This window comes from Equus caballus, chromosome 16, assembly GCF_041296265.1.
Source record: "Equus caballus isolate H_3958 breed thoroughbred chromosome 16, TB-T2T, whole genome shotgun sequence".
Lineage (NCBI taxonomy): Eukaryota > Metazoa > Chordata > Mammalia > Perissodactyla > Equidae > Equus > Equus caballus.
In genome coordinates this window covers 15,786,496-15,812,422 of record NC_091699.1, presented here as the reverse complement: position 1 = coordinate 15,812,422, position 25,927 = coordinate 15,786,496, and the positions used below count along the sequence as shown (strand labels likewise).

Sequence of the window (25,927 nt, the reverse complement as noted above, 5' to 3'; positions counted from 1 at the left end):
TAGATGATGGGACCGGGCCCTCGGTAAGGGGGCGTGGCCCAGGGAGAGAGGCGGGGTCTGGAGCAGACCGCCTCCTTCATAAGGGGACGGGGCTGAGGCGGGGAGGTTCTGGGGGAAAGGGGCGGGTGGCTTCCTCGATAATGGGGCGGGGCAGAAGCTCCTGGAAGGAGGAGGGCGGCCCCAAGCTGCACGTGCTTCTGAGCCCTACCTACTGGCGGATAGTTACAAATTATGCTGCAGAAGTTAAATAAAATATATTCTATCCTATTTTGACAAATGTACCTTAATAACCCATAAGCCAGGTTTGAATTTTTAAAATTGTTTATAGGGGGATAATGTACCTACCATAAACTGCACTAAAGTGTGCAGTGTGTTTTGACCTTTTCATACACCCGTGAAACTACCACCACAGTCAAGATGCAGAACATTTCTATCACCCCTAAAAGCCTTTTTTGTGCCCCTTGGCAGTCTGTCCCTCCCTCTGCTGCACACCCAAACAACCACTGATCTGCTTTCTGTCACCAGAGATAAGTTTTATAAAAATGGAGCCCTGCAATCAGGTTTGAGTTTATTCTCAAACACCTTGGAGTTCATTCTGGACTAGAACAAGGCAGTGTGGGTAGAGTTGGTCAAGGTCTGCTTTCCCTTCCCTCTGGCTCTCTCAGTGCAAGGGACCTTTCAAGCGCACTTGGGAACCCAGCCTGCAGTCTACCTTCTGCCCATATACCCCCAAACAGCAGCCACCCCTTGGCCACCCTCAGGAACATGGACCTGCGAAAGAGGCCAGCACAGGACTGGACAAAGGTTCAGGGTTGATTGGCAGGAAGTGGGGAAGGGTGTAGTTGGAGAAGGCTAGGGTGGAAGCCTCTGCAGCCCCAGGGAACAGGCGGGGCCCCTCCTGCCTGGTCTATAATAGCAGTACCTGCCTCCCAGCTTTTCCCATCCAGGGCTATAGCCTAGTGCAGGAAATAAGGCAGGGACACAAGTAATGGTTTCAACAGATGCTGCTTATTGAGTGCCTACTGTGTGCCAGGGCCTGGGCGGAGCTCTTCGTGTCATATCATCAAGCTTCACAAAATCTCTGCCTGGTAGATGTTGTTACCCCTACTGTGAAGATGAGTAGACTGAGATCAGAGAAGTTGTGATGTGCCTAAGGTCCCATAGCTTATGGGTGGCAGAGTCAGGGCTAGAACCCAATCTACTTGACTCTGAAGCCTGAGTTGAGTTTGCAGTAGTCAGGGCTGCAGGTGCAGGGACAGGCTGAGTGCTGTGGGCTGGGGGAGCCTGGGAGAGAGTCTGGCCTGGCCTCAGTGACCCACCTGTCCCTGCAGGGGCCCACCTGGACCGCCTGGTGCCCCTGGTGGAGGAGTTCTGCAACCTGGATGACGATGAGCTCCGAGAGTCCTGCCTCCAGGCTTTTGAGGCCTTCCTGAGGAAGTAGGTGCAGTGGGGCTGCCAGAAGACCAGGGCCCCTGGGTTTTTTTGGAAGTTAGTGGGGATGGGGTGGGGGCAGGATACTGGCCTCAAAGCGGTAAGATCTCAGGACTCACCACTGGGCCCCACCCCTTACTCTGTCCTGCCTGGGTCCAGCGGAGTCTCTCCCATCCCACCCCACAGGTGCCCAAAGGAAATGGGCCCTCATGTGCCCAATGTGACCAGCCTCTGCCTCGAGTACCTGAAGCACGACCCCAATTATAATTACGACAGTGACGAGGACGAGGAACAGATGGAGACAGAGGATAGTGAATTCAGTGAGCAAGGTGGGTGGCCAACTTGTCATTGGGGCTGAAAGGTGGAAATGGATGCAGCCTTCCTGGGACTCCCCAGCCAAAGACAGGGCCACATTTGGTGCCCCCATCTTGATCCCAGCTCTTCCTCAGGCTCTAGCCCTGTCCTCGGAAATCTGGAGCCCACAACTCCCCACCCTCTCTGCACAGATCACAGTAACAACAGTAAAAATTGCTGTCATTTATTGAGCATCTCCTGATGTCCTGAGCACTCTTCTTTCACGTTTCTTACAGTAACCCTAGAAAACTCAGTGTTTATTATTATCCCCATATTTCAGACAAGGAAACTGAGACTTAGAGATTTGTCTGAGATAATACTGCTAGGAAGTGGCATAGCTGGGACTTGGAGCCGTGTCAGCCAGAACCCCTGACCTCTATGCTGCCAGCTCTGTACCCGTCTAGTAATGGCTTCCGAGAGACAGTGCTTTAATCCAGCAGAGTGAGGCTCTAATGGTGGAGTGATCAGCACTGAAGGGAGAGAGAGGCCTGGATGGGGAATGGACATACTGGCTTCCTTCCTTCCATGCCTGTGGTCTTGTCTGTCACTCAGACGGATGCCCCTGGGCCCTGGAAGCAGGGCATTGATGGAGGCAAGGGATTTGGGGCCTGACAAGGTGCTCGGAACAAGATGGGATGGGAGGAGTCCCGGTTGGACAGGCATGCTGGGGCCTCGAATGCCAAGCCAGGGAGATTGGGCATTTTCTTGTCAGTAACAGGGAGCTATGGATGTTTCTTCATGGGTGGTATAGGGTGGAGATGATAACAAACAACAGTCCTTCAGAGGGACGTCTGCTAAGCTGACAGGACACATCTGTGGGACCGTCCATGCGTCCCACTATGGTTTGTCCAGATGCCGGTGCTCTGAGAGTCTGAGATGTCTACAGAGCAGCGTGGGTAGGAACATCCTGGCCTCTGGGCCTGTGCCTAGGGGTATCCCTAGTTAGGACCATCCACCTCTGAGCCTCATGTGTGTCTCCCCAGGTGATATGGGTGGGCCTCGTGGGCCTGAATCTTGGCTCTGTTGTTTACTAGCTGTGTGTCCTCAAGAGAGTCTCTCACCCTCTCTGAGCCTTGTTCTTATTATCCATAAAATAGGGCTCAAGGCACCCTCATTTCTGAGGTGTGGTGAAGACTTGAACTCTGGCCCCTAAGGGGAGGTTGGAGAGTAGAAAGCCCCACGAAAACAGCATTTCCTTATGATTAGTCCTGCCAGGAAGCTGGAATCAGGACCCTTGAGAAACTGGGACCTGGGGGTGGGCAGGAGACCAAAGGGAGGCCCTATCGTCTCTCTCTTCTGGAATCTCAGTAAATGAAATATCACACAGCCAGTACTGAAACCAAAGGAGAGTTTCGTGTCCTAAATGGACTCCAAGTGCTCACTGAAGACTTGGAAGTTGGTTTTTTCCCTGGTGTAGTCAGGACAGCGAAGGGTCTGGAGGCAGAGGGGGGACCGGGGTTTGACTCCAGTTGTTTCCTGCTCCTGTAACTCGGGCCGAGCCGTTTCCCTCGGAGCCCCGTTCACTCATCTCCACAGCAGGGGGATCATCCCTGTCACACAGGTTGTTGTGAGGCTAGAATGAAGGGGTGGATTTGAGGTGCCTGGCGCCATCCCTAGCACACAGTAGGTGTTCATTAAATGGTAGGTAACATTCCTAATAGCCTGTAACTAGTGGTCATCGAGAGGTGAAGCACAGGCCCAGCTCTGCTCCCTGCCCCCGCTTCTCACTTCTGCTTCCTGGGAGACAGGTCAGGTGGGGCCAGGTGGCTCCCCGTCTGCCACAGTGCACAGGGCTCCACGGGTGTCTTGTTCCTGCCCCAGAGAGTGAGGAAGAGTACAGTGACGATGACGACATGAGCTGGAAGGTGCGCCGGGCAGCGGCCAAGTGCCTGGCGGCCTTGATCGGCTCAAGGGCCGACCTGCTGCCCGACTTCCACTGTACCCTGGCGCCCGCGCTCATCCGTCGCTTCAAGGAACGTGAGGAGAACGTCAAGGCTGATGTCTTCGGAGCTTACATCGTGCTGCTGCGGCAAACACGGCCCCCGAAGGGATGGCTGGAGGCCGTGGAGGAGCCCACCCAGACCGGCAGCAACCTAAACATGCTGCGAGGACAGGTGGGCGTGCCTTCACCTCCCTCCCATCCCTCCACCCTGCTCCCGACTCACCCACCCACCTGCTCACACCCTTCCATCCGTCCATCTCCCCACCCTTCCTCCCGCCCTAGCCTCTGTCCACCCACTGAAGTGTCTGTACTGACCGCCTGCTTACTGTGTACCTAGCTCTGTGCTGGGGCACGTGGGGAAGAGACAGATGAAGTCAGTGCCCCAGACCACACAGGCTGGGGGCAGATAGACAAGACCAATAGGGCTTCCAAAGGAGTTTCAGTTTTATTCTAAGAGCCTGGGAGCCCCAGGAGGGGAATTACAGGATCCCTTTCACATTTGCAAAAGCTCAGTCTGGCTGCTGTGTGGGGAATGGGTTGTAGCAGGATGGGGGGAGTAGGCTCTGGAGACCAGTGGGGGCCGTTGCAGCTGTGCAGGGGGAAGGGGTGGCGTCTCCGGCTGGGGTCGTGAGGGCAGAGAGGAGCGGTCAGACTCAGGAGGTAGCTTTTGGGTCTTGCTGATGGATTGGATCCGGAGGGTGAGGTACAGGGAGGTGTCACGCGAGTTCCGGGCTCTGGCTAAAGTGTGAGATGCAGCTCCCCAAGATGGCGGAGGGTGGAGAGGGGGATGTCTGGAGTTCTGTTCTGGACATTTATGTTTGAGGTCCTTGGGTGCCTGAGTCGAGATGTCAGATGGGCAGTTAGCACACCAGCCTGGTGTTGGAGATGTCAATCTGGGAGTTATTGAAGCTCAGGGAGCAGATGAACTCTTCTGGAGAGAGAATCTAGCTGGGGAAGGGAAAGGGGCCCCAGTGCTTCCCCTTCACAGGATGCAGGGGTGAGAGCCAGACTGCCTGGGTAGCCTTGAGCAGGTTACTTAACCTCTCTGTACCTGCTTCCCTGTCTGTATAGTGGGCCCAGGAGTAGTGGCTGCCTCAGAGGTCTGAGTGTGGAATCAGGTGCCTGGTGCAGAGCAAGTAACATAGAGCTGGGGATGGAGCGATCCTCTCTGTGCTGGGGCTTCTCCATGGGCGTGCGCCTGGGCATAGCCCCCCAGCAGCGGGTGGGGTGTGGGGGTTTCCTGGGTGGTCACTGACCTCCCCACCCCTGCCCACAGGTACCCCTTGTGATCAAGGCCCTGCAGCGGCAGCTTAAAGATCGGAGTGTCAGGGCCCGCCAGGGCTGCTTCAGCCTCCTCGCGGAGCTGGCGGGTGTCCTCCCCGGCAGCCTGGCAGACCACATGCCCGTCCTGGTAGCAGGTAGGAAGGACTGGAACCAGGTATCTGTTGTCCTGGGCCTCTTCCGGAACCTGGACCTGAGTCCCCAGTCCTCAAGGGTGCCCCTGTTCAGCAACGTATGGTGGTTCCCCACTGCCAGCAGTTAGAACAAGGCTGGGGTGCAGGCCCTACTTCCTGGTTTTAAATGGGTTCCCTGGCCTTGTGTCCCTCAGCCCTGGCCCCAGCCAAGCCCTGACCTCTCAGATCTGCTGCACAAGTGCCTGGGTCCAGCTCAGACACCTGCAGTGGCTCTACCCCTGCACCCAGGGAGGGCCGTGTTGGGTCAGGGTCTGTGGCCCTGTAACCTTTGCACCCACCCCTTTGCAGGCATCATATTCTCACTGACAGACCGTTCCAGCTCCTCCACCATCCGGATGGACGCCCTGGCCTTCCTGCAGGGGCTGCTGGGCACAGAGCCACCCGAGGTTTTCCACCCACACCTGCCCACTCTCCTGCCACCTGTCATAGCCTGTGTGGCTGACCCTTTCTACAAGATCGCGGCTGAGGCCCTGCTGGTGCTGCAGGAGCTGGTGCGGGCCCTGTGGCCACTGGACAGACCTCGGGTGCTGGACCCCGAGCCATACATTGGAGAGATGTCTGCGGCCACCCTGGCACGGCTCCGTGCTACCGACCTGGACCAGGAGGTGAAGGAACGGGCCATCTCCTGCATGGGCCACCTCATGGGCCACCTAGGTGACCGGCTCGGGGATGACCTGAAGCCTTCACTATTACTCCTCCTGGACCGCCTGCGGAATGAGATAACCCGGCTGGCTGCTGTCAAGGCATTGACGCTGGTAGCTGTGTCCCCGCTGCGGCTTGACCTGCAGCCCATCCTGGCCGAGGCACTGCCCATTCTGGCCTCGTTCCTGCGCAAGAACCAACGGGCGCTGCGGCTGGCCACACTGGCTGCGCTGGATGCCCTGGCCCAGAGCCAGGGACTCAGCCTCCCTCCCTCCGCCGTGCGGGCTGTGCTGGCCGAGCTGCCTGCCCTGGTCAGCGAGAATGACATGCACGTGGCCCAGCTGGCTGTGGACTTCCTCACCACAGTGACACAGGCCCAGCCGGCCTCTTTGGCCGAGGTCAGTGGCCCTGTGCTCACAGAGCTGCTGCGGCTGCTGCGTTCGCCCCTGCTGCCAGCAGGTGTGCTGGCGGCCACCGAAGGCTTCCTGCAGGCTCTGGTGGGAACCCGCCCCCCGTGCATGGACTACGCCGAGCTCATCAGCCTGCTCACCGCACCTGTGTATGACCAGGCTATGGACGGCGGGCCCGGCCTGCACAAGCAGGTGTTCCACTCGCTGGCTCGGTGTGTGGCAGCCCTTGCAGCCGCCTGTCCCCAGGAGGCGGCAGGCACGGCAAACCGCCTGGTCTCTGATGCCAGGTCACCCCACTCCAGCACAGCTGTCAAGGTCCTGGCATTCCTGTCGCTGGCCGAAGTGGGCCAGGTGGCTGGACCGGGCCCCCAGCGGGAGCTGAAGGCAGTGCTTCTGGATGCCTTGGGGTCGCCCAGTGAGGACGTGAGGGCGGCTGCCTCCTACGCGCTGGGCCGCGTGGGTGCTGGGAACCTGCCCGACTTCCTGCCCTTCCTGCTGGGGCAGATCGAGGCCGAGCCCCGGCGGCAGTACCTGCTGCTGCACTCGCTCCGGGAGGCCCTGGGGGCCGCCCAGCCCGACAGCCTGAAGCCCTATGCTGAGGATATCTGGGCCCTGCTCTTCCAGCGCTGTGAGGGTGCCGAGGAGGGCACCCGGGGGGTGGTGGCCGAGTGCATCGGGAAGCTGGTCCTCGTGAACCCTCCGTTCCTTCTGCCCCGATTCCGGAAGCAACTTGCTGCAGGTAGGGGCACAGGTGTGGGCACAGGTGGCCCAGATCGGAGGTGGGCAGTTTGCTCCTGAGCGTGTGAGTGGCCCACGTGGTGAGCTGGTTCACATGACTGGGTGTGAGTCAGGTGTGTTTGAGATCAAAGCAGAGGAGGCGTTAACAGCAGTGTTTCCTGAGACCTGCAGGCCTCCTCCTGTGGGACCCTCTGGGATGGAGGGCACTGAGTCCTTGAGATGTCCCTGCAACAAGTCAGCTTCTCATGATGCCATTTTCGGAATCCTTGGTGCTCCAGGCGAAGGTTAAAACAAGCAGTTCTCTGAGGGCCCAGAAACTGCAGCCGGCAGAGTGCGGCTCTCTTGGGCTGGCTCGAGCCTGGAGCACGTGTAAATATAGACGAGGACTGGACGCCACGGCCCGGGGGCTGGGGCGGGCCAGGCAGGAACGGGGGCAGGTTTTGTGTGGTCAGGTGGGGGCACGTCGGGCTTCTGCAGCTTAGGGAGGAGGAAAGCAGGTAGGTAGGGCTGTGGGGCTCTTGGTCAAGTGGAAACCCCTGAGAACAGAAGGCCTCAGCCTCGAGCTGTTCAGCTGCTTCCCTGAGAGGGCCAGTGGGGGCATTAGTTGACGTCCTGCAGGCAGAGGGCTTGGTGTCCATGTGGTACCTAATTAACACGGAGTCAGTGACTGTGGTCGTTGCTGTTAGTGCTTACGCTAAGCTCTCACTGGGTAGCTGGGTTTGTAAGGACCAGCTCTGGCCCTCACCGCCGTGTGCACGGGAAGAGCATGTTGAGCTCGTTCCCGTTCCATGCACAGGGCTCCTCACGAGGAAGCTGGAGAGGCCAGAGTCTTGGAGGAGGAGCAGCCCTGTCCTTTCTCAGCTCTGACTGGTTTGTGGCTCGTGCACAATATTGAACCCGCACCAGTCACATGTCTTTTTAGCACCGGCTGCTGCAAAGCTTAGAGCCAGATGAGTGGCCTGCTTCTGGCCAGTTCATGGGACCTCCCTCTCCCTGCACATCCCTCCTGCTAGCTAGTCTCCGTCTCATTTCCCTGCCCGTGTTTTTCCTCGGCCTCGTTTTTCTTATTTTATTTATTTATTTATTTTTAATTTATTATTTTTTTATTGAGTTAATAAGTTAGAATCTTGTGAAATTTCACTTGTACATTATTGTTTGTCAGTCGTGTTGTAGGTGCACCCCTTGACCCTTTGTGCCCACCCCCCACCCCCCTTTCCCCTGGTAGCCACTAATCTGTTCTCTTTGTCTACATTTTTAAATTCCTCATATGAGTGGAGTCATACAGACATTGTCCTTCTCTAACTGGCTTATTTCACTTAATTCCCTCAAGGTCCATCCATGTTGTTGCAAATGGGACGATTTTGTTCTTTTTTACGGCTGAGTAGTATTCCATTGTATATATACACCACATCTTCTTTGTCCAATCATCTGTTGATGGGCACTTAGGTTGGTTCCATGTCTTGGCTATTGTGAATAATGCTGCAGTGAACATTGGGGTGCACAGGACTTTAGGAATTGCTGACTTCAAGTTCTTTGGATAGATACCCAGTAGTGGGATAGCTGGGTCATATGGTAGTTCTATTTTCAATTTTTTGAGGAATCTCCATACTGTTTTCCATAGTGGCTGCTTGTTTTTCTTATTTTAAATTCACCTCATCCTGTTCTATTGCACATATCTTCATCAGCCGCCCTGAATCTTCTTAGGAGCCAGTCAGGCTGGAAAGAGAAAGAGGAAAACACTCTGGAGTCAGCAACTGTCACCCATGCGTTCCCTAGCACCAAATTGTAAACTTTCTCCTGAGTCTTGAATATAAAGTCTGTGGGATGGAAACAGCCTTAATCTATTCGCTGCTGGAAGTGGGGGAGTTGGGGGCAGAGGAGCCAGCAGCCGCTTGTTTCTTTCTTTCACTTAGTGGGAATTCCCCCCTTTTCTTCAGCTTCTCTACTCAGAAAGAAGGCAGAAAAGCAAATTGAGTGAGTTCTCTGTTGCCACGTTCTGGGGATGCTCTCAATTCTGTTGGAATCCCCTTGGCCTCTGCCCGCTTGATGCACAGCTGCCTCCTGCTTGGAGAATGCAGGCCTGAAAGGGGGGCCGGCCCAGGTGCAGAATCAGCTGTTGAATTCTGGATCTGCTGTGTGACCCTAAGATGTGAATTTAACTCTCTGGGTCTCTCTTTCCTCATCTGTAAAACAGAAATTAATGACAATTTTTATTAATTATTTTAATTAATATTATTTATTATTATCAACCAGTTAGGACCATCCTGAGGATTAATTGAAACAATGTGTCTGGAAAATAGAATACTGTCCCAAGGCCTGAGCGACGGTCTTTGTCTGGTGTGACCGGGGCTGTCTTGGGTTCTGGGTTCTCTGTTCACGTCCTGCAGTGTGGTCGCCTGAGAACTGGCAGTTTTACCCCTCAGCCGCAGCAGAAGAATTCAGGGGAGATTCTAGGCTGCCGAGGGAAACGGTAGCATCGACTTCCCCAAAGATGGGGTCTGGCTTTGGGTGGGGAGGGGTGCAGTCCTGCCTCCCCCGGAGCAGACGAGAGCCTTAGCACCTCCCCACCTGTGGGTGTCTGGGATCGGCCCTGCTCCTCACCAGGCCGCCGCCTCTTGTCCTGCAGGTCGGCCCCACACGCGGAGCACTGTCATCACAGCGGTCAAGTTCCTCATCTCGGACCAGCCCCACTCCATTGACCCCCTCCTGAAGAGCTTCATTGGTGAGCACGCCTTCCCCTCTGCCCCTGGCCCCATCCAGTCCCCTCCACCCGGGCCTTGAGCTTGGGCTGATTTTTCTTACACGTTGGCCGAGGGGAGTTGAGACCTGGGAAGACCCCTATGGGGCCTGGGTTCAAATCCTGCACTGCTGCTGAATTGCTGGGTGACCCCAACGTGCCCATTCTCCCCTCTGAGCCTGTTTCCTCCTCTCTAAACTGAGGGTGCAATCCGCTTATCTGCGTGTTCTGAGGTGGTTGTGGAGACCCCACGGGTTTCTGAGGGGAAAGTGCTCCAGGAACACAACAGGCTTTTGGAAGTGGAAACCATCAGTCTCTCACATGCATCGGCTTCAGGGGGCACCGGGCTAGGTGGGGCTGCACCGGGTAGGGGAGAGCACTCCCCAGCTCATCCCCTGTCTGAGGGGCCTTCTGGCCTGAGGAGCCCAAACAGCCTTCACTGGGAAGAGGGTGAGCCCTCTTTTGGGGCTCTGCAGGACCCCTTTAAAGCTCTGAGCCTGCAGGCCTTCAACTGGACTGCCCTGGAGTCTGGCTCTCCCCATCCAGGCAGGGCAGCCTAGTGGAGAAAGGAGAGGTTGCGGAGTCCGCCAGCCTTGGGTTTGGACCCTGGCTCTGCCACTCCCTGGCTGTGGGAGCCTGCACAGGTCATCTCATCCTCAGCTGTAAATGGGGTGCTAATCCCCATCTGCTGGGGCGCTGTTGTGTGAGACCAAGGGGTCAGCAGATGTGGCCACACTCTGAATTGGAGAACACGTCTAGAAGCTACAGCAGTACCATCAACAGCAACTTCATCCTGTGTCCTAACCCAGCGGGCACATGCTGCCCAGCCCTGATTTCCTCCATTGCCTGAGCAGCCCGAGGGGCCTCCACCTGGGTCCTTGGTGGTGGTTCTGTGTTTGAACCACAATTTTTTTTTTTTCAAGGAAGATTAGCCCTGAGCTAACATCTGCCAACTCTCCTCTTTTTTCTGAGGAAGACTGGCCCTGAGCTAACATCTGTGCCCACCTTCCTCTACTTTATACGTGGGACGCCTACCACAGCATGGCTTGCCACGTGGTGTCATGTCCACACCTGGGATCCGAACCGGCGAACCCTGGGCCACCGAAGCAGAACTTGAGCACTTAACTGCTGCACCACCGGGCCGGCCCCTGAACAGTTTTTGAGCTCTCACGCATACCTTGTCTCAGTTAACCCCCACAGTTCCCCACAGCTGTGTTCCCACAGAGAGCAGGGAGCCTAGGAGCCAGCATGGCGCAGGAGAAGGGGCTCAGAGGCTGCCGGCCCTGGGTTTGGATCCTGCTTTGCTGGCAGACTTTCTGTTCTTCGCAGTGTGTCACACCGGGAGTCACACCATGGCAGTTTGTCCTGTGACTGGTGATGGGAACTCTGATCACCTGGTTCAGGTGGAGACCTCCAGGCTCCTCCACTCTAAAGTTACTCTTTTTCCTTTGGAATGAATAAGTATGTTTGAGTTTATTGAAATATCCTCTTCCTCATCAAAGTTTTGCCCACTATGTTTTGCCTCCATTGTGGTGTTTTGCCTGAATCAGTGATGACTGACAGGCACCCCGATTCCCTTTAGTGGAGAATGGTATTTAGAATCCCAGATCTGGACGCTAGGGGTGCTCCTTGCTGCCGAGGTGCCATTGCTTCTAGGTGCTCTCAGCAGACCGAGCGAGGAACGGTATGTATGCACACACGTTTGTATATGCGTGCATTCATTCACATCTCTTTCTATTTTTATAGCTATCATTCTTTCCATCTTGGAACTGTGTGTTCCCAGCTGCCTCCTATTCCAGTCCAGTACCAAAGGGTGCTTTCTAGCTTCTCCCTTTCCTTATCCCTGTCTCTTAACAGGGAGACACCCAACTCCTGTTATCCACAAGATATTTATTTGCTTAATCCTGGAATACAAAGAAAGTAGTCTAAGAATTACCAACTCTTATCTGTGAAAAATCAACTTTGTTTATAGTTCTTTTGTCTTTAGCCTGAGGGCGTCTAGTTAAAATACTTTGTAAGTTACTTGGTTGTTTTCTCCTTCATAACCTGGGTGGTTACATTAATTATTTGAAATACAGTTAGTTTTTTTAGGGATCCCTCCCATTCTTGATTTTATTTATTTATTGAGTATATAAAACATTAAGATAGTTATTAAAAAGTCCAAACTATACTCAGAGAAATGCTGTGTGACTTTGTGTAAGTTTCTTTACCTCTCTGATCTTCAGGAACCTCATTTGTAGTAATATCCAGTTAACATTTATAGAGTCCTCACTCTGTGCCAGGTACTCTATGTGCTTTGTAGACATTACCACATTTTTAATCCTAAAGACAGTCCTACAGTGCTGTTACTACCCCCGTTTTACAGATGAGGACATTGAGGCTGTCCACGGTCCCAGAGTGAGGAAGTGGTCGATTCTAGATTTGAACCCAGGCCAGATTCGAGTCCACATTCTGGTCTGGACTTTGAAGGCTTGTTGTGCCTGCACAGAGTTGATGCTCAGAGCACGCTCGCCCCATCCCGCCAGGTCTGCACGGCTCACATTAACCAGATGACTGAGGGGGGAGGTCGCGGTGGTTTGACCCTCACACCCCCTCTCGTCTTTCTGCCAGGAGAGTTCATGGAGAGCCTGCAGGACCCCGACCTGAACGTGCGCCGGGCCACTCTGGCTTTCTTCAACTCGGCCGTGCACAACAAGCCCTCGCTGGTCCGTGACCTGCTGGACGACATCCTGCCCCTCCTCTACCAGGAGACGAAGATCCGTCGGGACCTCATCCGAGAGGTGGGTCCGGGGGAGGACGGCCACCCTCAGGCCTGGCGGGCAGGGCTGTGGCGCCTTCCGCCTTCTGTGTAGGAAAAACCACAGTTCTTCCCCGGTGACTCCTTCACCTTTACACTTTACACTTCTCTCTGACACTTGTGGTCACCAAGCCTGTGGAGGTTTCCCCGCACGACACCGACAGGCAGTTCTCAGACGCCACAGGGTGTGCAAGGATTCAACCCAGTTCTGACCCTCCTTACGCGGAGGCAGGTCAGATCCTGTGGGTTGAGGGCTCAGTCCCACAAGACTGCCCCCGCATCTTCAGGTGCCAGTTGCAAGCCCAGGTTGTCACCTGGCTTCTGGCCAGCTGGCTGTAGAGCTGAGGTTCCAACGACCCCCTCCGTGGGTTCAATTAATTTGCTGGAGTGGCTCACAGAACCCAGGGAAACACTGACCTACATTTATCAGTTTGTTAGAGGATGTGATAAAGGACACAGATGCACGCCAGACGCAGAGATACCCAGGGCGAGGTCTGGGAGGGTCGTGAGCGCAGGAGCTTCCGTCCCCGTGGAGATGGGGTGCGTCCCCCTCCCGGGGTGGATGTGTTCACCCACCTGGAGCTCTCCAAACCCCGGGCATTTTACAGAGGCTTCCTCACACCGGCATGATCAAGGAGGGGCCGCAGATGCCAAGCTTCTAATCACGGCTGAGTCTGTCTGGTGACTGGCCCCCATCCCAGAGCCCACCCAGAGTCACCTCAACAGAAAAGACGCTCCTAGTGCTCTTATCACGTAGGAATTTACAAGCGTTTTAGGAGCTCTGTGCCAGGAACCGGGAGCAGAGACCGATATATGTATTTTCTATTATTTCACAGTGACCTTGGCCCAGGCAGCCTGAGCCGCTCTGAGCCTCAGTTTCTCCTCACAGGCAAAATGAGGAAAATAATCATGTTCACACTTAGGGTTTTGAGAAGATTTAATGAGTTAAATCCTGCATGTGCTCAGAACTGCTCCCGCACACAGTCAGCACTCAGTAAATGTTGGCAACCCCTGTTGTCACTCAACACGCAGCAGGTGTTCGTGGCTCACCAGCCCTGTGTCCGAATGCCGGGACTCAGAGCTGGACCAAGCATGGTTTCTGCCACCGGGGAGCTCACGGCCTCCTGAAGGAGAGAGGCACTCACTCTGCTGATTATTTAAGTTATTTAGAGCTCACTTGGTGAAGTAAGGATTTAAGGGGCAGAGATTAAAAGTGATTTAGTAGCTAAGTTATCGCACAATGTAATAAAAAGGTCTGGACCCCAAGGCATGAGTGAGGAGGAAGTGACTCTGTTTAGAGGGGTTAGGAAAGTTTTCCAAAAGAACAGGGCATTTGAGCTGGGCTTAGAGGGGTGAGAAAGAGTTTACCATTAAGAGCAGAGCTTTGTGACTTCAGAGAGATCTGGGTTTTTAATTCTGGTCCAGCCACTTATTAGCTGTGTGTCCTTGGGCAAGTTAATTAACCTCTCTGAGCCTTAGTTTCATCATATGTTAAACGGGATTGCTAGTAACACTGTCTTTCTGGGGCTGTTGTGATGCTTGAGTAAAGTGTCATCTGTCAAGCACTCAGGACAATGCCCAGCACGTCAGAATGGCTCAGTAGATTATAATAATAATTATTATTCCTGCTATTATCATTTGGTAGAAAGGGCATTGCAGGCTGAGCAGAGGCATGGAGACTGAGTGTGGAAGGCATGATTTGGGGAGGGGACACAGTAGTGAACAACATGTGCGGGTGTGTAGCAGGAACCAGGGCAGTGTTTCTTACGCCTTGGGGTCACATTCCCCCAACCTTTGGTCATCCTTCCTTCCTGCAGGTGGAGATGGGACCCTTCAAGCACACAGTGGACGATGGGCTGGACGTGCGGAAGGCGGCCTTCGAATGCATGTACTCGCTGCTCGAGAGCTGCCTGGGCCAGCTGGACATCTGCGAGTTCCTGAACCGCGTGGAGGACGGCCTGAAGGACCACTACGATATCCGGGTAGGACGCGCCCCTGCCGGGCCCACCCCACCCCGCATCAAGGGGCAGCCAGGCGACCCTGGCCCACTGCTTGTTTGTCCCCGACTCCCTACCCCAGGCACCCCATGAAAATAGCTGCTTTGTTCTCTTCTGATAAGAAAAAGAACCCACACCTCAAACACCTTTGGTGGGAGTCTACACTGGGCAAGCTGTTTGGAGGATGGTTTGGCAATAACTAGAAAAATTTAGAATTCTCACACACACCCTCTGACCCCGCTGTTCTGTCTCCATGAGCAGAACCTCTGGACTGACCCTAAAAGTCTTCACTTTAACCCTTGGAGAGTGAGTTCATGATGCCCAATTTACAGGGGAGAAACCAGAGACCTGCTAGTTCAAGGGCACAAGCAGGAAGTGGAGGAGCCGTGGGTCATAGCTTGTGACGTGTAATGCCATGCTCCTTGCTGCTCTGGCCCCCGTCCTGCTCCTTTGCTGTGGGGCGTGGGGAGGTGAGGGCAGAGTGGATAGCTGGTGGGAATGGGTAGGGCATGTGGATTTCAGACAACCGCCCTTTATGCTGTATATCATTTATAGGGACTTTACCATATTCAACAGAGGTCACCATTATTCTCCTGCAGGCTGAATCCAGGCCTGTAGATGTATTTAGTTGGCTCATACAGTTGTTTTTGAGTCGGGTGTTAACATTTAAAAATTGAGAGATTTTACATGAAAATTTGGGTTTCTTTTGAAAACAGTCCATCAACCCTGGGCCACACTCCCACCTAGCCACAATCGGCTGGAGCTCAATAGCCACTGTCTGGAGTGTGGACTCCTTACCCCTTCCCAGTTCCCATCTCGCCCTCTTCATTCATGGACAGTATCTGCCTCGCCCTGTGGGCATCTGAGCTTGAGAACTGCCCCTCCTGGTACCTCTCTGATCCGCCTCAGGACAGCAAAATGTAGATGGCATTAACACTTTACTGATGAGAGAACTGAGGCCCAGAGAGGGAGAGACTGTGGCAGGGCCCTGTAGGAATCAGTGCTGGAGTTTGGACCTGAGCTCCAGGGGTTGGGTTCAGAGCCTCTGCTCTTCCCCAGGGCCTGTGGCTTTTGGTCCTGGGCCATTTTACCAAGAAGTCTGTTTCCCTCCTGGGCAGATGCTGACCTTCATCATGCTCGCACGCTTGGCTACCCTGTGTCCTGCGCCCGTCCTGCAGAGGGTGGACCGGCTCATTGAGCCACTCAGGGCCACCTGCACTGCCAAGGTAAGCCCCTGCCCAGCCCTGGCTGCACCTGCCGGGTCCTCAGCAGACCGTTCGTAGTTACCATTTGCTGAGAACTTGCTGTGGTACAACTGGTGTATGAAGTGCTTCATTTGATTATTAGCATCACCTTATTCTAAAGTACTTCTTATTCTTACCATTGTATACACAGGGGAACAGAAGCTCAGAGAGGTAAAGTTATTGACCAAGGCTACACAGCTAGGAAATTGCAGAGCTGGGATTCAAACCCTGCTTTGTCCCTTTCTTTCATTCATTAAACATTTCCTGGGTGCCAGGCCTTGTGCAAGGTACTAGGGATACAACATTGAGCCTGGTAGGCTCTCTCCTCTCACCTCCTAATTGGGAAACTGAATCAAACTCTTAGAAAGATAGAAATCATTGACTGATTGATATAGGGCAGAGTTGCTGCTAGACCGGAGTGCCTCGAGGGTCCAGGGGAGGCCTCTGGGGCTGAAGGCCTCATGGAGAGCTGCAGCGTTGGGGACAGAGCCTGACACCCCCAGGGGGTACCCAGGAAATACTTGTCGAGTGAAAGAACTAATTTGGGTTTCGGAAGGGTAGGAATTAACCAAAAAGAGGGCAGAGTATTTAAGATCGGAGCTTAAAGAGGATACCCATAGAGCACTGACTTTCAAGTAGCAAAACCTTTTCCAAAAAAATGAAATCTTATGTGGATAAAACAGATGAAATTAGTAATTTATTAATAGAAACCTACCTTGTAAATTTCCATTTTTAACATATGCTTAGTACGAAGTCAATCAAAGAAAACAGTGGTTCTGCGGGGCCATGGAACTCTTGGTGGTCTCAGTGGCCAAGTCATTTCTAGTTTTCTTTGAACTGTACGACATGGAGAAAGTCCCAGGTCAGAGGGAGGAGCTGCCAATGGCACGGCAGTGTCAGGACGCCCCTCCACTCACTCTGATCCGAGGCCCACACAGAAGCCACTCCGTCTGGCTGCTCACAGAAGGCTGTGTGTGATGAGAGCATGTCACATTACATCGTCCTCTCCTCCACGATTCTGAAACCCACAAAGCTCTGGAAACCAAAAGCTTTTTAGTAACTTGTTTGGCAACAAAACTTGACTTGAATGAGGCTGTTTATGACCTTTATTTCTCTCTTAATGTGATATTCATGTTCTTACATTTTTCGTAAATTCAGTGGGGGAAATATTAATGTACTTGATTACAGGGTGTTGTACCAGACCCATGTTATCTGTACAGTTATCACTTTTCTAAAACCCCTCAAAATCCCAAATTCCAAAAGCACATCTGGCCCCAAGGGTTTCAGAGAAGGGGGTATGGACCTGTATTGTCATTTAATCCTCATAGTGACTCTGTGAAGAGGACGCTCTTATTTATAGATGGAGAAGTGACCACCTGAAGTCACAGCTCTTACAGAGTAGAACCATTTGAACCCAGGACTGTCCAACCCCAGTGCCCAGCTCTTGACCACTAGACTGTTAAGGCGAAGAGCCCAAGTGTTGTCTGGGCTACGTCGTGGAGGGCCTTGAGAGGTGGGCAGCAGGAATCTGGACTTGATTCCGTAAGCAGTGGGGGAATTCCTGAGATCCTCTAAGTGGGAGACCGTAGGGGATGAGGAAACAGAAAGCAGGCAAGGCAGTTTGCGATGTTGATTCTCCAGCTGCCTCCGCAGAATGGATTGCAGGGGCAGGGACCTGAGTGGGGAGAGGAGGCCAGCTAGAAGACCGCCACAGTAATCCATTTATGCAGTTGAGTCATAGGGTACCACGAGCCTGTTGTAAGCACAGTAAAGAAAGATAAGTCCATCCCTCCTGTTGGGGGAAGGAGACAGTTAACTGAACACTTTACAGCAATTGTCACCATCAAATTATTCATCAATGAAAAGAAAGCTGGTCAGAGGCCCCTCAGGTGACACTTGAGCCGATTGGAATGACAAAGAACCACTCTGTGTAAAAGCCCAGAGGTGGAGAAGCCTTCAGGGTAGAACCAGAGGAGACTGAAGCAGGGGAGCTTTTAGGCAGATTACTGGTCCAGAGGAGACGGAGACCAGTGAGGAGGCTGTGGTGCAAAGCCAGGGTTGATGAGGGATGGCTCCTTGCTCACTGTTTCCGACTTTAGGTCAAAGCTGGTTCCGTGAAGCAGGAGTTCGAGAAGCAAGATGAACTGAAGCGCTCTGCGATGCGGGCAGTGGCCGCCCTGCTGACCATACCTGAAGTGGGAAAATGCCCCATCATGGCCGACTTCTCTTCCCAGATCCGATCCAACCCTGAACTTGCTGCCCTCTTCGAGAGCATCCAGAAGGATTCTGCTTCAGCCCCCAGCACAGACTCAATGGAACTCAGCTAGTCCTCCCACAGCCCCCAGGTGGGCCCTTACTCAAGAGAAGGGGTCTGCCCATCCGAGGCCTCAGCCTCCCACCACCACAGGCTGCAGGCCTCTACTTTTGCCCTTTCATCTCACTGGGGGCACTCTTGCTCCTGCTCCGGGCTTACAGTGCCTTCTCCAGGGACCCCAGATCATAGGCCCCCAGCTGGAGCCCTTTAACTCAGGACAGTCATTCAAACACGACACGGAAGTTTCCTATTTCTTCCACACGAAGATCAATGACTGGCAGACCCTGCCTCACAACGTACTAAGTAGTATTTAGACTCTCGTGCTCACAGCTGTGAAAGGTTGGGAGGCAGTGTGCCGGCCTGCCTTCCCACTGGCATCCCAGATTTGTCATGCACACCACTCTTTTTTCATTTCACTTATCTGCCAAAAATTCGTGCTTTGGCTGGGCACCTTAAAAACTCGGATAATTCTGAGTTATTCACATTTTAGAATTCAAAATGCTTTATTTCCAATTGGCAGTGATGCATCATTAAATATGGAGTGTTTTGCAGGGGGAGGTGGTTGGGGTAGGGAATTAGATCTAATGATTTTTTTTCTAATTTCAAAACTGTTCCGTAGCAACCCAGGAGAGCACAAAGGGCAAACCACCTTTCACGTCACCCCACCCAGGCATAACCTGTTGGTTTGTCCTCTTGAGCAAGGTTTTGAACGTTGTTTCTAGTTTTTAGTATTGAGGACACAGAAATATTAAGCGACAGGCCAAAGAATTTTCTGTGCTGTCCCAGAATAAAGGAGATTCTGAATTGTCACCGTGTTCTCTGCACAATTCCTCCACTCAATAGACCACTGTTAGTATCCTTCCCAAGTCAATTTAAAGAAATCATGGAAATGACCAGCATTTACTCACCAAGTGTTCAGCCTAGGTTTGGAATAGGAGGCAATCACCCTGGAAGACATTTATCTCCTGGAACTAAGGGACTTACACCCAATCATGGCTAGCACACCAAGAAATTTATCTTCAGTATAGTATTTCTGCTCACTTGACCAGGATGGTGCAAACAAAAACACCCCATAAACATCTGTCCCGTACTAGAGCCCACATGCCATACCCCATGTGACCTACACTGCCACTTAATACCACTTCTTGGAAAAGCAGTTATAATTAATTAAAAGCGAAACTCTAGCTGTTGTTGCCTGAGGTTTAGGGCTGTACTTTAAAATGGAGCTTGCTTGTCAAATCCTGAGTTCCAGCATACAGGCCTGATTGTCACCAGTGAAGGACCCCACAGCTTCAGAACCCGCTGTTAACTCAGCCCGCAAGCAGCGAGTTGGGGGCGGGTACCATGAGGGAGACTGAAGATACTCCAGTCGTCCGAGGCTGCTCTTCCGTAGTGGGGCGATGAGTGTGTCATCCTGTTGTACATTTTTGGACATAAACTATAGGGTGCTATTCCAGCACCAAGCAAGCATTAAGGGATTAAGAAAAAATCCATCCAGATCCTTTCATGTACGTGTTCTCAATCTTCACAAGAACCACAGAGGGTAACCATTACCCAGCTTTACACACTGAGGCTAAGAATGACGACTTGCTCCGAGCTGCGAGGTCCTTTAATCAGGGGTCTCAGAACCCACCCTCATCTCAGGGCCAAGCCTTCCCCTCCCCTCGCCCCAGCTGGAGCAGACCAAGGCTGGTCTGGGCACCTGAGGTCTGTGCCCTGTGAAGGATGGAGCAACCTTCACGAACTCCTTCCAGATCTAAGATTCCAGGGTACTAACAGGCATAAGACCAATCTCTGTGACAGGCTGTCAAAGTATGAAACTGAAGAGTAAAACACGGGTGAATTGCCAGACGGCAGAGTTTCATGGTTTTATTAACACAAATACAATGCGCACACGAGCTGTCGTCTATTCGTTTTCTTCGCTGCGCAGCCTGGCATTGGGATTGGTGATTCTGATGGCCAGCTGGGCTGCTCTTTCCACGATGGCTTTGCGGTTCTTGGAGGAGACATTGTGAGCAATCTCAGCACAGTACGATCTGGAAGAGAATCAGTGAGTGAGTAAGGAGCAAGCCAGCCTGGAACACACACACTCCTGTGTACCACTGGGAAGGCAACGGCTTCAGTCACTTCACCTCCAGAGCCACAGTACTGAGCAGAGAGGGTGCTGGTAAATGGCTGCTGAACAAGACCGGCATGCCCCCAAATCACAACTCCTAATCCCATGGTACCAGCAGCACGGCTCTTGAAGTGTTCCCTGGTAGTGACAAAAAGCACACTCTTCGTCCCCTCTCATTCAGTCCTCGCAGCAGCCTTGTAATCCAGGCAGTGCGTCCATTTTACAGACAAGGAAACCAAGGCCCACAGAGGTGCAAGTGAATCCCTAAGTCACGTCTTAAGTACCAGACAGGGCCAGGATAGCCCAGCCCAACTCCAGGTTCCAAGGTTCTCCCTCCCTCAGTCCTTCCGGCCAATCTGCCCCACTCAGGGCAGTCTCAGACTTGCCCGTGAAGTTCTAGAACACTCTGCAGACAATCCAGAGCAGAATCCAACAATCTGATTCAGCCAAGGGCTCCCTGGCTCAGACCACAAACGTCTTATTTTGACTGCTGTGGACAAAATTCAAGTTGAGGAGTAACACTGCCTAAAGTTACCCAGTGAGTATCAACACCTAACATTTCCTGAGTCCCTGTGTGCCAGATCCTGTTCTAACTCATTCATTACAGCCACACCATGCCCCAGTTTGATGACAAACCAGCCTAATGAGCACAGTTCAGTAAGGAGGTGATTTGTGAAGCCACCAACAGTGGATTAAGACAACACTCTACCCCTGGAGGAATTTCAGCGAAAAGACGACAGGCAGTGGGCATCTACAGTTCAAGAGCTCTGCAGGAAAATATTTTAACATCTAGAAACAAGCAAATCCAAAGAATTTTCTTATTTTATATAAAGAAGTCCATTCAAGCTCAAAGTAGCTGTATTTTAAAATGTTCCCATCATCTTTAAGACTTAAGTTGTATTAGTTTTCATGTTTTTTTGTGCCTTTTTTTTGCTCAGGAAGATTAGGTCTGAGCTATCGTCTGTGCCAACCTTCCTCCCCTTTGTATGTGCGTCACCAGCACAGCATTGCTGACAAGTGGTAGGGCTCCAAGCCCGGGATCCGAACTTGCGAACCTGGGCTGCTGAAGCCGAGCATGCCGAACCCAAGCACTACACCATGGAGCCTGCCCCAGTTTTCATGTTTTCTTCATTTTTCAAAAACTCAGGTCCTTATCCATGTGTATTTAAAAATCACAATCACACTGTACCTATCACTTTTAATACTTTCCCCTGCATGGGCATTTTCCATACATGACAATCATTTTTCATATATGCATAACATTCCACCCAGTGCTTGTACTCTCACCATTCACCAATATTTTCAATTGTTCAGTTACTGCTACAATGATCAGCTTATAAAGTTTCTCTGCTTTTATTTAAGAATAAATGCCACAAAATGATGAACTTGTGAATTAAAAGGCACAGATTCAGAGTATTTCTATGGCTCTTGTTACAAACTGCCAAGCTGCTATTAAGAGTATCTTGCGCCAGCCCTGAAGTGTAGTGGTTAAATTTGACACACTCTGCTTCAGGGCCTGGGTTTGTGGGTTCAGATGCCAGGCACAGACCTACACGTGGCCATGCTGTGGCAGCAACCCGCATACAAAAGAGACGAGAGGAAAACTGGCACAGTTGTCAGCTCAGAGATAATCTTCCTCAGCACACAAAAAAAAACACAAAACAACAACAACAACAACAAAAACGCATCTTTATGACAACCAGCAACATTTTTGCATGGTAATCATTTTTACCACACAAAAGGTATTAAATTGCATCTTTCTGTCATAATTCTCTATCAACCTGTTTACTGCGGTTTGGAGATCCACTATTAATTCCTATGCTCACCTTTTCTAAATAAAATTGCCAGCATTTCAATGCCTGGTTAAATTTCCAACGTAGAAACTCAACCAAAGGTGAGAATAAAAGTTTCATTCATTTTTATTATTTGTGTCCACAATCACTCTAGATAAAAGATCTTTCTAACACACACATGCCCAGATGTTACTAGTTAGTCACCCTCTGTCCATATCCTTACTAATTTGCTTAAAAACACACACCCACAGGTTTTTAGCTTTTGTTTAACAGGAAGGGAAGAAGGTAAAGTGTCCTCTGCTTAACCAAAAAATACCATTCCCTCCAATCCAGATTCAAAGTGTCTAAATCACTTGCCTTGAGAAATCTTTTCTCAGCCCACTGCTCCAGTTGTGGCCTAAGCAGACCAAAAATGTCTCTTACAGAGCTCACCAAGTGTCTAACTTTCTCAACACACTTGGAAGTAACCCTGTGAACTGCCGGTGCGCCTGCAAACAAAGCCCTCCTCTTCTCCACCTCAGATCACACTGAGCCCTAAATCATGCAGCAACCCGTCCATCCCTGCAGGCCTCTGAAGATGCCCGCGGCCCCCGCGTGCAGCACCCCTTAGCTCTGGGGCTAAGTGTGTTCTCCCCACTACCTCCCACATAAATAAAGCAATGTTCTGGAAATGACAGCCAGCGGGATACTGCAGTGTTTGTACTGTCAAGCAAAGTCCTTCTCTTTCCAAGTCTTGGGCCTCTGCTTTTCAGGACAAGTCCTATCCCATCCTCCCCACCCCAGCAAAAGAAACATTTTTAAGTCCCCAACAAGCATTCTCTAAGCTCCTGGGAGGACATACAACTCCTCCAAAAGCATTCTAAAAGGTCTAGAATGCCTGCCAAAAATGCTCACACAGATGTAGACGTCTGACACTTGAACCCAGTGGGACCCAACTCACTTGTTGCACATGAGCAGCACTTCAAGCTCCTTGACATTGTGGACCAGGAACTTCCGGAAGCCACTGGGCAGCATGTGCTTCGTTTTCTTATTGCTCCCATAACCAATGTTGGGCATCAATATCTGGCCCTTGAATCTTCTGCGCACCCTATTGTCAATGCCTCTGGGTTTCCGCCAGTTACGCTGAAAGAAAACACAGGAGGGTCACTGTCTGTGCAGACTGCCAACTCTTCCTTTTGTAGGAAAAACGGGACTAAATGTAAAGGAAATATGCCAAATAGTAGTCTTCTCTGGGTAACAGGATTTCACTACTTCTTTATATTCTTTGGGTGGAAAAAAATAAATAGAGGCTCCTGCATTTGACCACCGGGAGTACAGATGCACACCCACACTCCTCCTAAGCAAAGGAAAAGCAGACTTTCCCTTTACCCGTGGAATGTGAGGGAATTATGTATACAGTAAGATGAAGAGCACGGGGTGTTTTTTGTTTTTAAAGATTTTATGTTTTCTTTTCCTCCCAAAGCCCCCCCGGTACATACTTGTGTATTTTCAGTCGTGGATCCTTCTAGTTGTGGCATGTGGGACACCGCATCAGCATAACCTGATGAGCGGTGCCATGTCCACGCCCAGGATTTGAACCAGCAAAACCCTGGGCCGCCAAAGCAGACTACAGCAACCCGAGCACAGGTTTTGACATTGCACTTAAGACCTAAGTTTTCTCATCTATAAAATAAGGATTATCCACCTCTCATACTGTCAGACCACCACCCGAAATATGATACAATCGTTAAGTCTCTAGACACCTCAAAATAGCTGTTCCTTTTCAATTTCAATTTACACATCAAAAGACTGAGTGCCAGTAAAGCACACTGGGAGACCTGGGTTTCTACACAATGCCTGTGCACCAACCACAGATCGGTTCATCTGCCCAAGGCAATGTTCCCACGAGATGATGTCAGAAATCCAACAGCCCATTTAAGAAGGCCTTTCTTCACCCCGTCCCAAGAGCATGTACCTTAATTTTGACATATCGGTCTGACTGGTGCCGAATGAACTTCTTGGTCCTCTTTTTGACGATCTTGGGCTTCACGAGGGGTCTGAGGGCAGCCATGACGCCTTCAAGAAAGAGGCACAGACTGTGTCAAATTAGAGTCCGGGAAGGCAGCTTTCGGGCCCAGGGCTTCAACATTGTTGCAGAGTGTCTTCCAATCACCAGCTACTGAGCAAGCTAGGAATGGAATGGGTGCCTCTGCCAGGCTTGCTTTCCCTCCCGTCTCCGAAGCTGGCAGAATACTAGCCACTCTCCAGACGCGATCCTGGGAGGTTAGGGATCACCTCACCCACTCAAAGCTAAGAAAGAACGCCAACAGCTGACCTCAAACAAACTGACCCCAAAACGTTCTTAGCTTGCAGGGGCAGCAAATGGCACTCCACAGCGTGTCCCACCCCCGAGATGGTCCAGCGGGCCTCGGGGAATCTACAAGAACCTGAGTCTGTTTTCTCACCTGTGAAATGGAGATACTGCACTCTCAAGGCCTGCAGGGCCCGGACCGGGCGGCTCAGTAAAGAGAAACCTGTAACGCCCCGCGGGCGCAGCAGCTCTGCAGTATCTCAAAAGCTAGACGAAACCACGTCGTCCTTTTAAAATGCCCCTACGTCTGCGCACATACTGTTCTACCTGGAGATCACCTGAGCACCAACTGAAAAGTTACCCTCTTCCAGGTGGTCTTCCCAGCTACCCTCTTTTTTCCTACTGCAGCACACTTTTTGCTCTCTTCACAGCCTTCGCTTTCTTTCTTCGGCTCACAGTAGGTACTCAATGCACAGGCATTACATTAACGAAAGACTCCCTCCGCCCCTGGTACCATCTCCTCGAAAACAAGGCCGCAGTTCCGTATTCCCAGAGATCCTGACCCCCTATCGGAACTCGTTAACTGAACGAGTCGACTCGCAGCTGGTTTGTGCTTTTTTTCCCTGGCGATCCCGCCGCAACAGGAACCGCAAGGCCAGAAACTGGGAGGGAAGAAGCGTCGGGAAGCGGAAATAGGATACACATGGGCAGACATCGCCAGGCGACGGGATCCCACGATTCGAGCCCGGGCCGTCAGGCCGGACCTCCCCCGGCCGCTTCTCAGCCCCGTTAATACGGCCCCAACATGCGCCCTCGCCCTCGGGGCTCAAACAAGTGGTCAGCAGGTCTGACTGACCCCAGGCGGCCTCCGTAGGAGGGCAAAGAGCCCAGGGAAGCACACTTCCATCACCCGCGGGGCCGCTTCGCTCTGCTCCTGTACGCGCTCCAGCCAGCCGACAAGGACAACGTCCACAGAGACGACCGCTCGGAAGCACAGACCTCCTCACCAGGGAGCGATGGGACCAGACGGAGACCGCAGAGACGCGGATGGCCAACGATTAAGACTTACCGAGTAGATGGCTGCCACCTCCGTAGGGAGCGCCGAGGAAGAGATGGGAAGGTGGCTCGCGAGGGCTGACGGGACTTAACCTTAGGGTCCTGGCAGGGAAAAGGCGAGCACTTCCGGCTCTTGATCCTTCAGAGAAAATAAAGACATGTCAGAGAAATAATACTGAAAAAAAAGTCGAAGGCTACCTGTGTTTTCCTAGACATTAATATCTGGGAGTAGTATTGAAAGTTCTTCATACCTGCTGTTGGGACTCCACAGAAAATTTGGAGTTCTTTCTGAGCTTCCAAGACCTGGTGGCGGGCATCCACTTCCGCCAGAAGCTGAAGCCGCTCCTTCGGAGGATAAGCCAGATGTTAGAGTATTTCCGCCCGCGTTTCTTCTGTCTAAAGCGCACCTCTTAGTGGCCAAGAGGGAAAAAACAAAGACTTCCTAATAATTCCCTCACTTGAATTTATAAATGGCAATGAGTACAACGGCTGTCATCCAAAGGGATTTACTCTCCTTCCCACGATTCTATCAGGTGGTTCTATTATTTTCCCTATTTTACATATGTAGAGAATGAATTTTGGAGATTTGAC

The 25,927-nt window shown here is 52.1% G+C and overlaps 2 protein-coding genes and 1 non-coding gene across 3 annotated transcripts in view; 1 reads left to right on the top strand and 2 right to left on the bottom strand.

The window, feature by feature from the left end:
* The window catches only part of CAND2 (cullin associated and neddylation dissociated 2 (putative)), a 30,551-nt gene extending 11,660 nt beyond the window's left edge, over nt 1–18,891 (top strand). The window contains exons 6-15 of the mRNA XM_023619935.2: nt 1,332–1,437; nt 1,618–1,760; nt 3,607–3,899; nt 5,004–5,145; nt 5,491–6,993; nt 9,619–9,714; nt 12,340–12,509; nt 14,344–14,508; nt 15,642–15,749; nt 17,867–18,891. Coding sequence (XP_023475703.1) covers nt 1,332–1,437; nt 1,618–1,760; nt 3,607–3,899; nt 5,004–5,145; nt 5,491–6,993; nt 9,619–9,714; nt 12,340–12,509; nt 14,344–14,508; nt 15,642–15,749; nt 17,867–18,094 — 2,954 coding nt within the window. The 3' untranslated portion in view covers nt 18,095–18,891. The remainder of the gene's footprint in view (nt 1–1,331; nt 1,438–1,617; nt 1,761–3,606; nt 3,900–5,003; nt 5,146–5,490; nt 6,994–9,618; nt 9,715–12,339; nt 12,510–14,343; nt 14,509–15,641; nt 15,750–17,866) is intronic.
* A 1,029-nt stretch (nt 18,892–19,920) lies between these two features.
* On the bottom strand, nt 19,921–25,745 carry RPL32 (ribosomal protein L32). Its single transcript, XM_001492042.7, has 5 exons — nt 25,588–25,745; nt 25,350–25,475; nt 23,945–24,045; nt 22,931–23,112; nt 19,921–20,117 (listed from the first exon to the last, which is right to left on the bottom strand). The coding sequence occupies exons 3-5, from the start codon at nt 24,038–24,040 to the stop codon at nt 19,988–19,990; spliced, it is 408 nt and encodes a 135-aa protein (XP_001492092.1). The 5' UTR covers nt 24,041–24,045; nt 25,350–25,475; nt 25,588–25,745; the 3' UTR covers nt 19,921–19,987.
* On the bottom strand, nt 24,116–24,255 carry LOC111768522 (small nucleolar RNA SNORA7). Its single transcript, XR_002800922.1, has one exon. It is a non-coding gene; the product is annotated as a small nucleolar RNA SNORA7 (small nucleolar RNA).
* Nucleotides 25,746–25,927: the final 182 nt, after the last annotated feature.

Coding starts and splice junctions, on each gene's coding strand:
- RPL32 (XM_001492042.7), bottom strand. CDS start 24,040: ATGGCTGCCCTCAGACCCCTCGTGAAGCCCAAGATCGTCAAAAAGAGG. Junction 23,113..23,944: donor ACCGATATGTCAAAATTAAG/GTACATGCTCTT, acceptor GTTTTCTTTCAG/CGTAACTGGCGGAAACCCAG. Junction 20,118..22,930: donor GTGCTGCTCATGTGCAACAA/GTGAGTTGGGTC, acceptor ATTCTCTTCCAG/ATCGTACTGTGCTGAGATTG.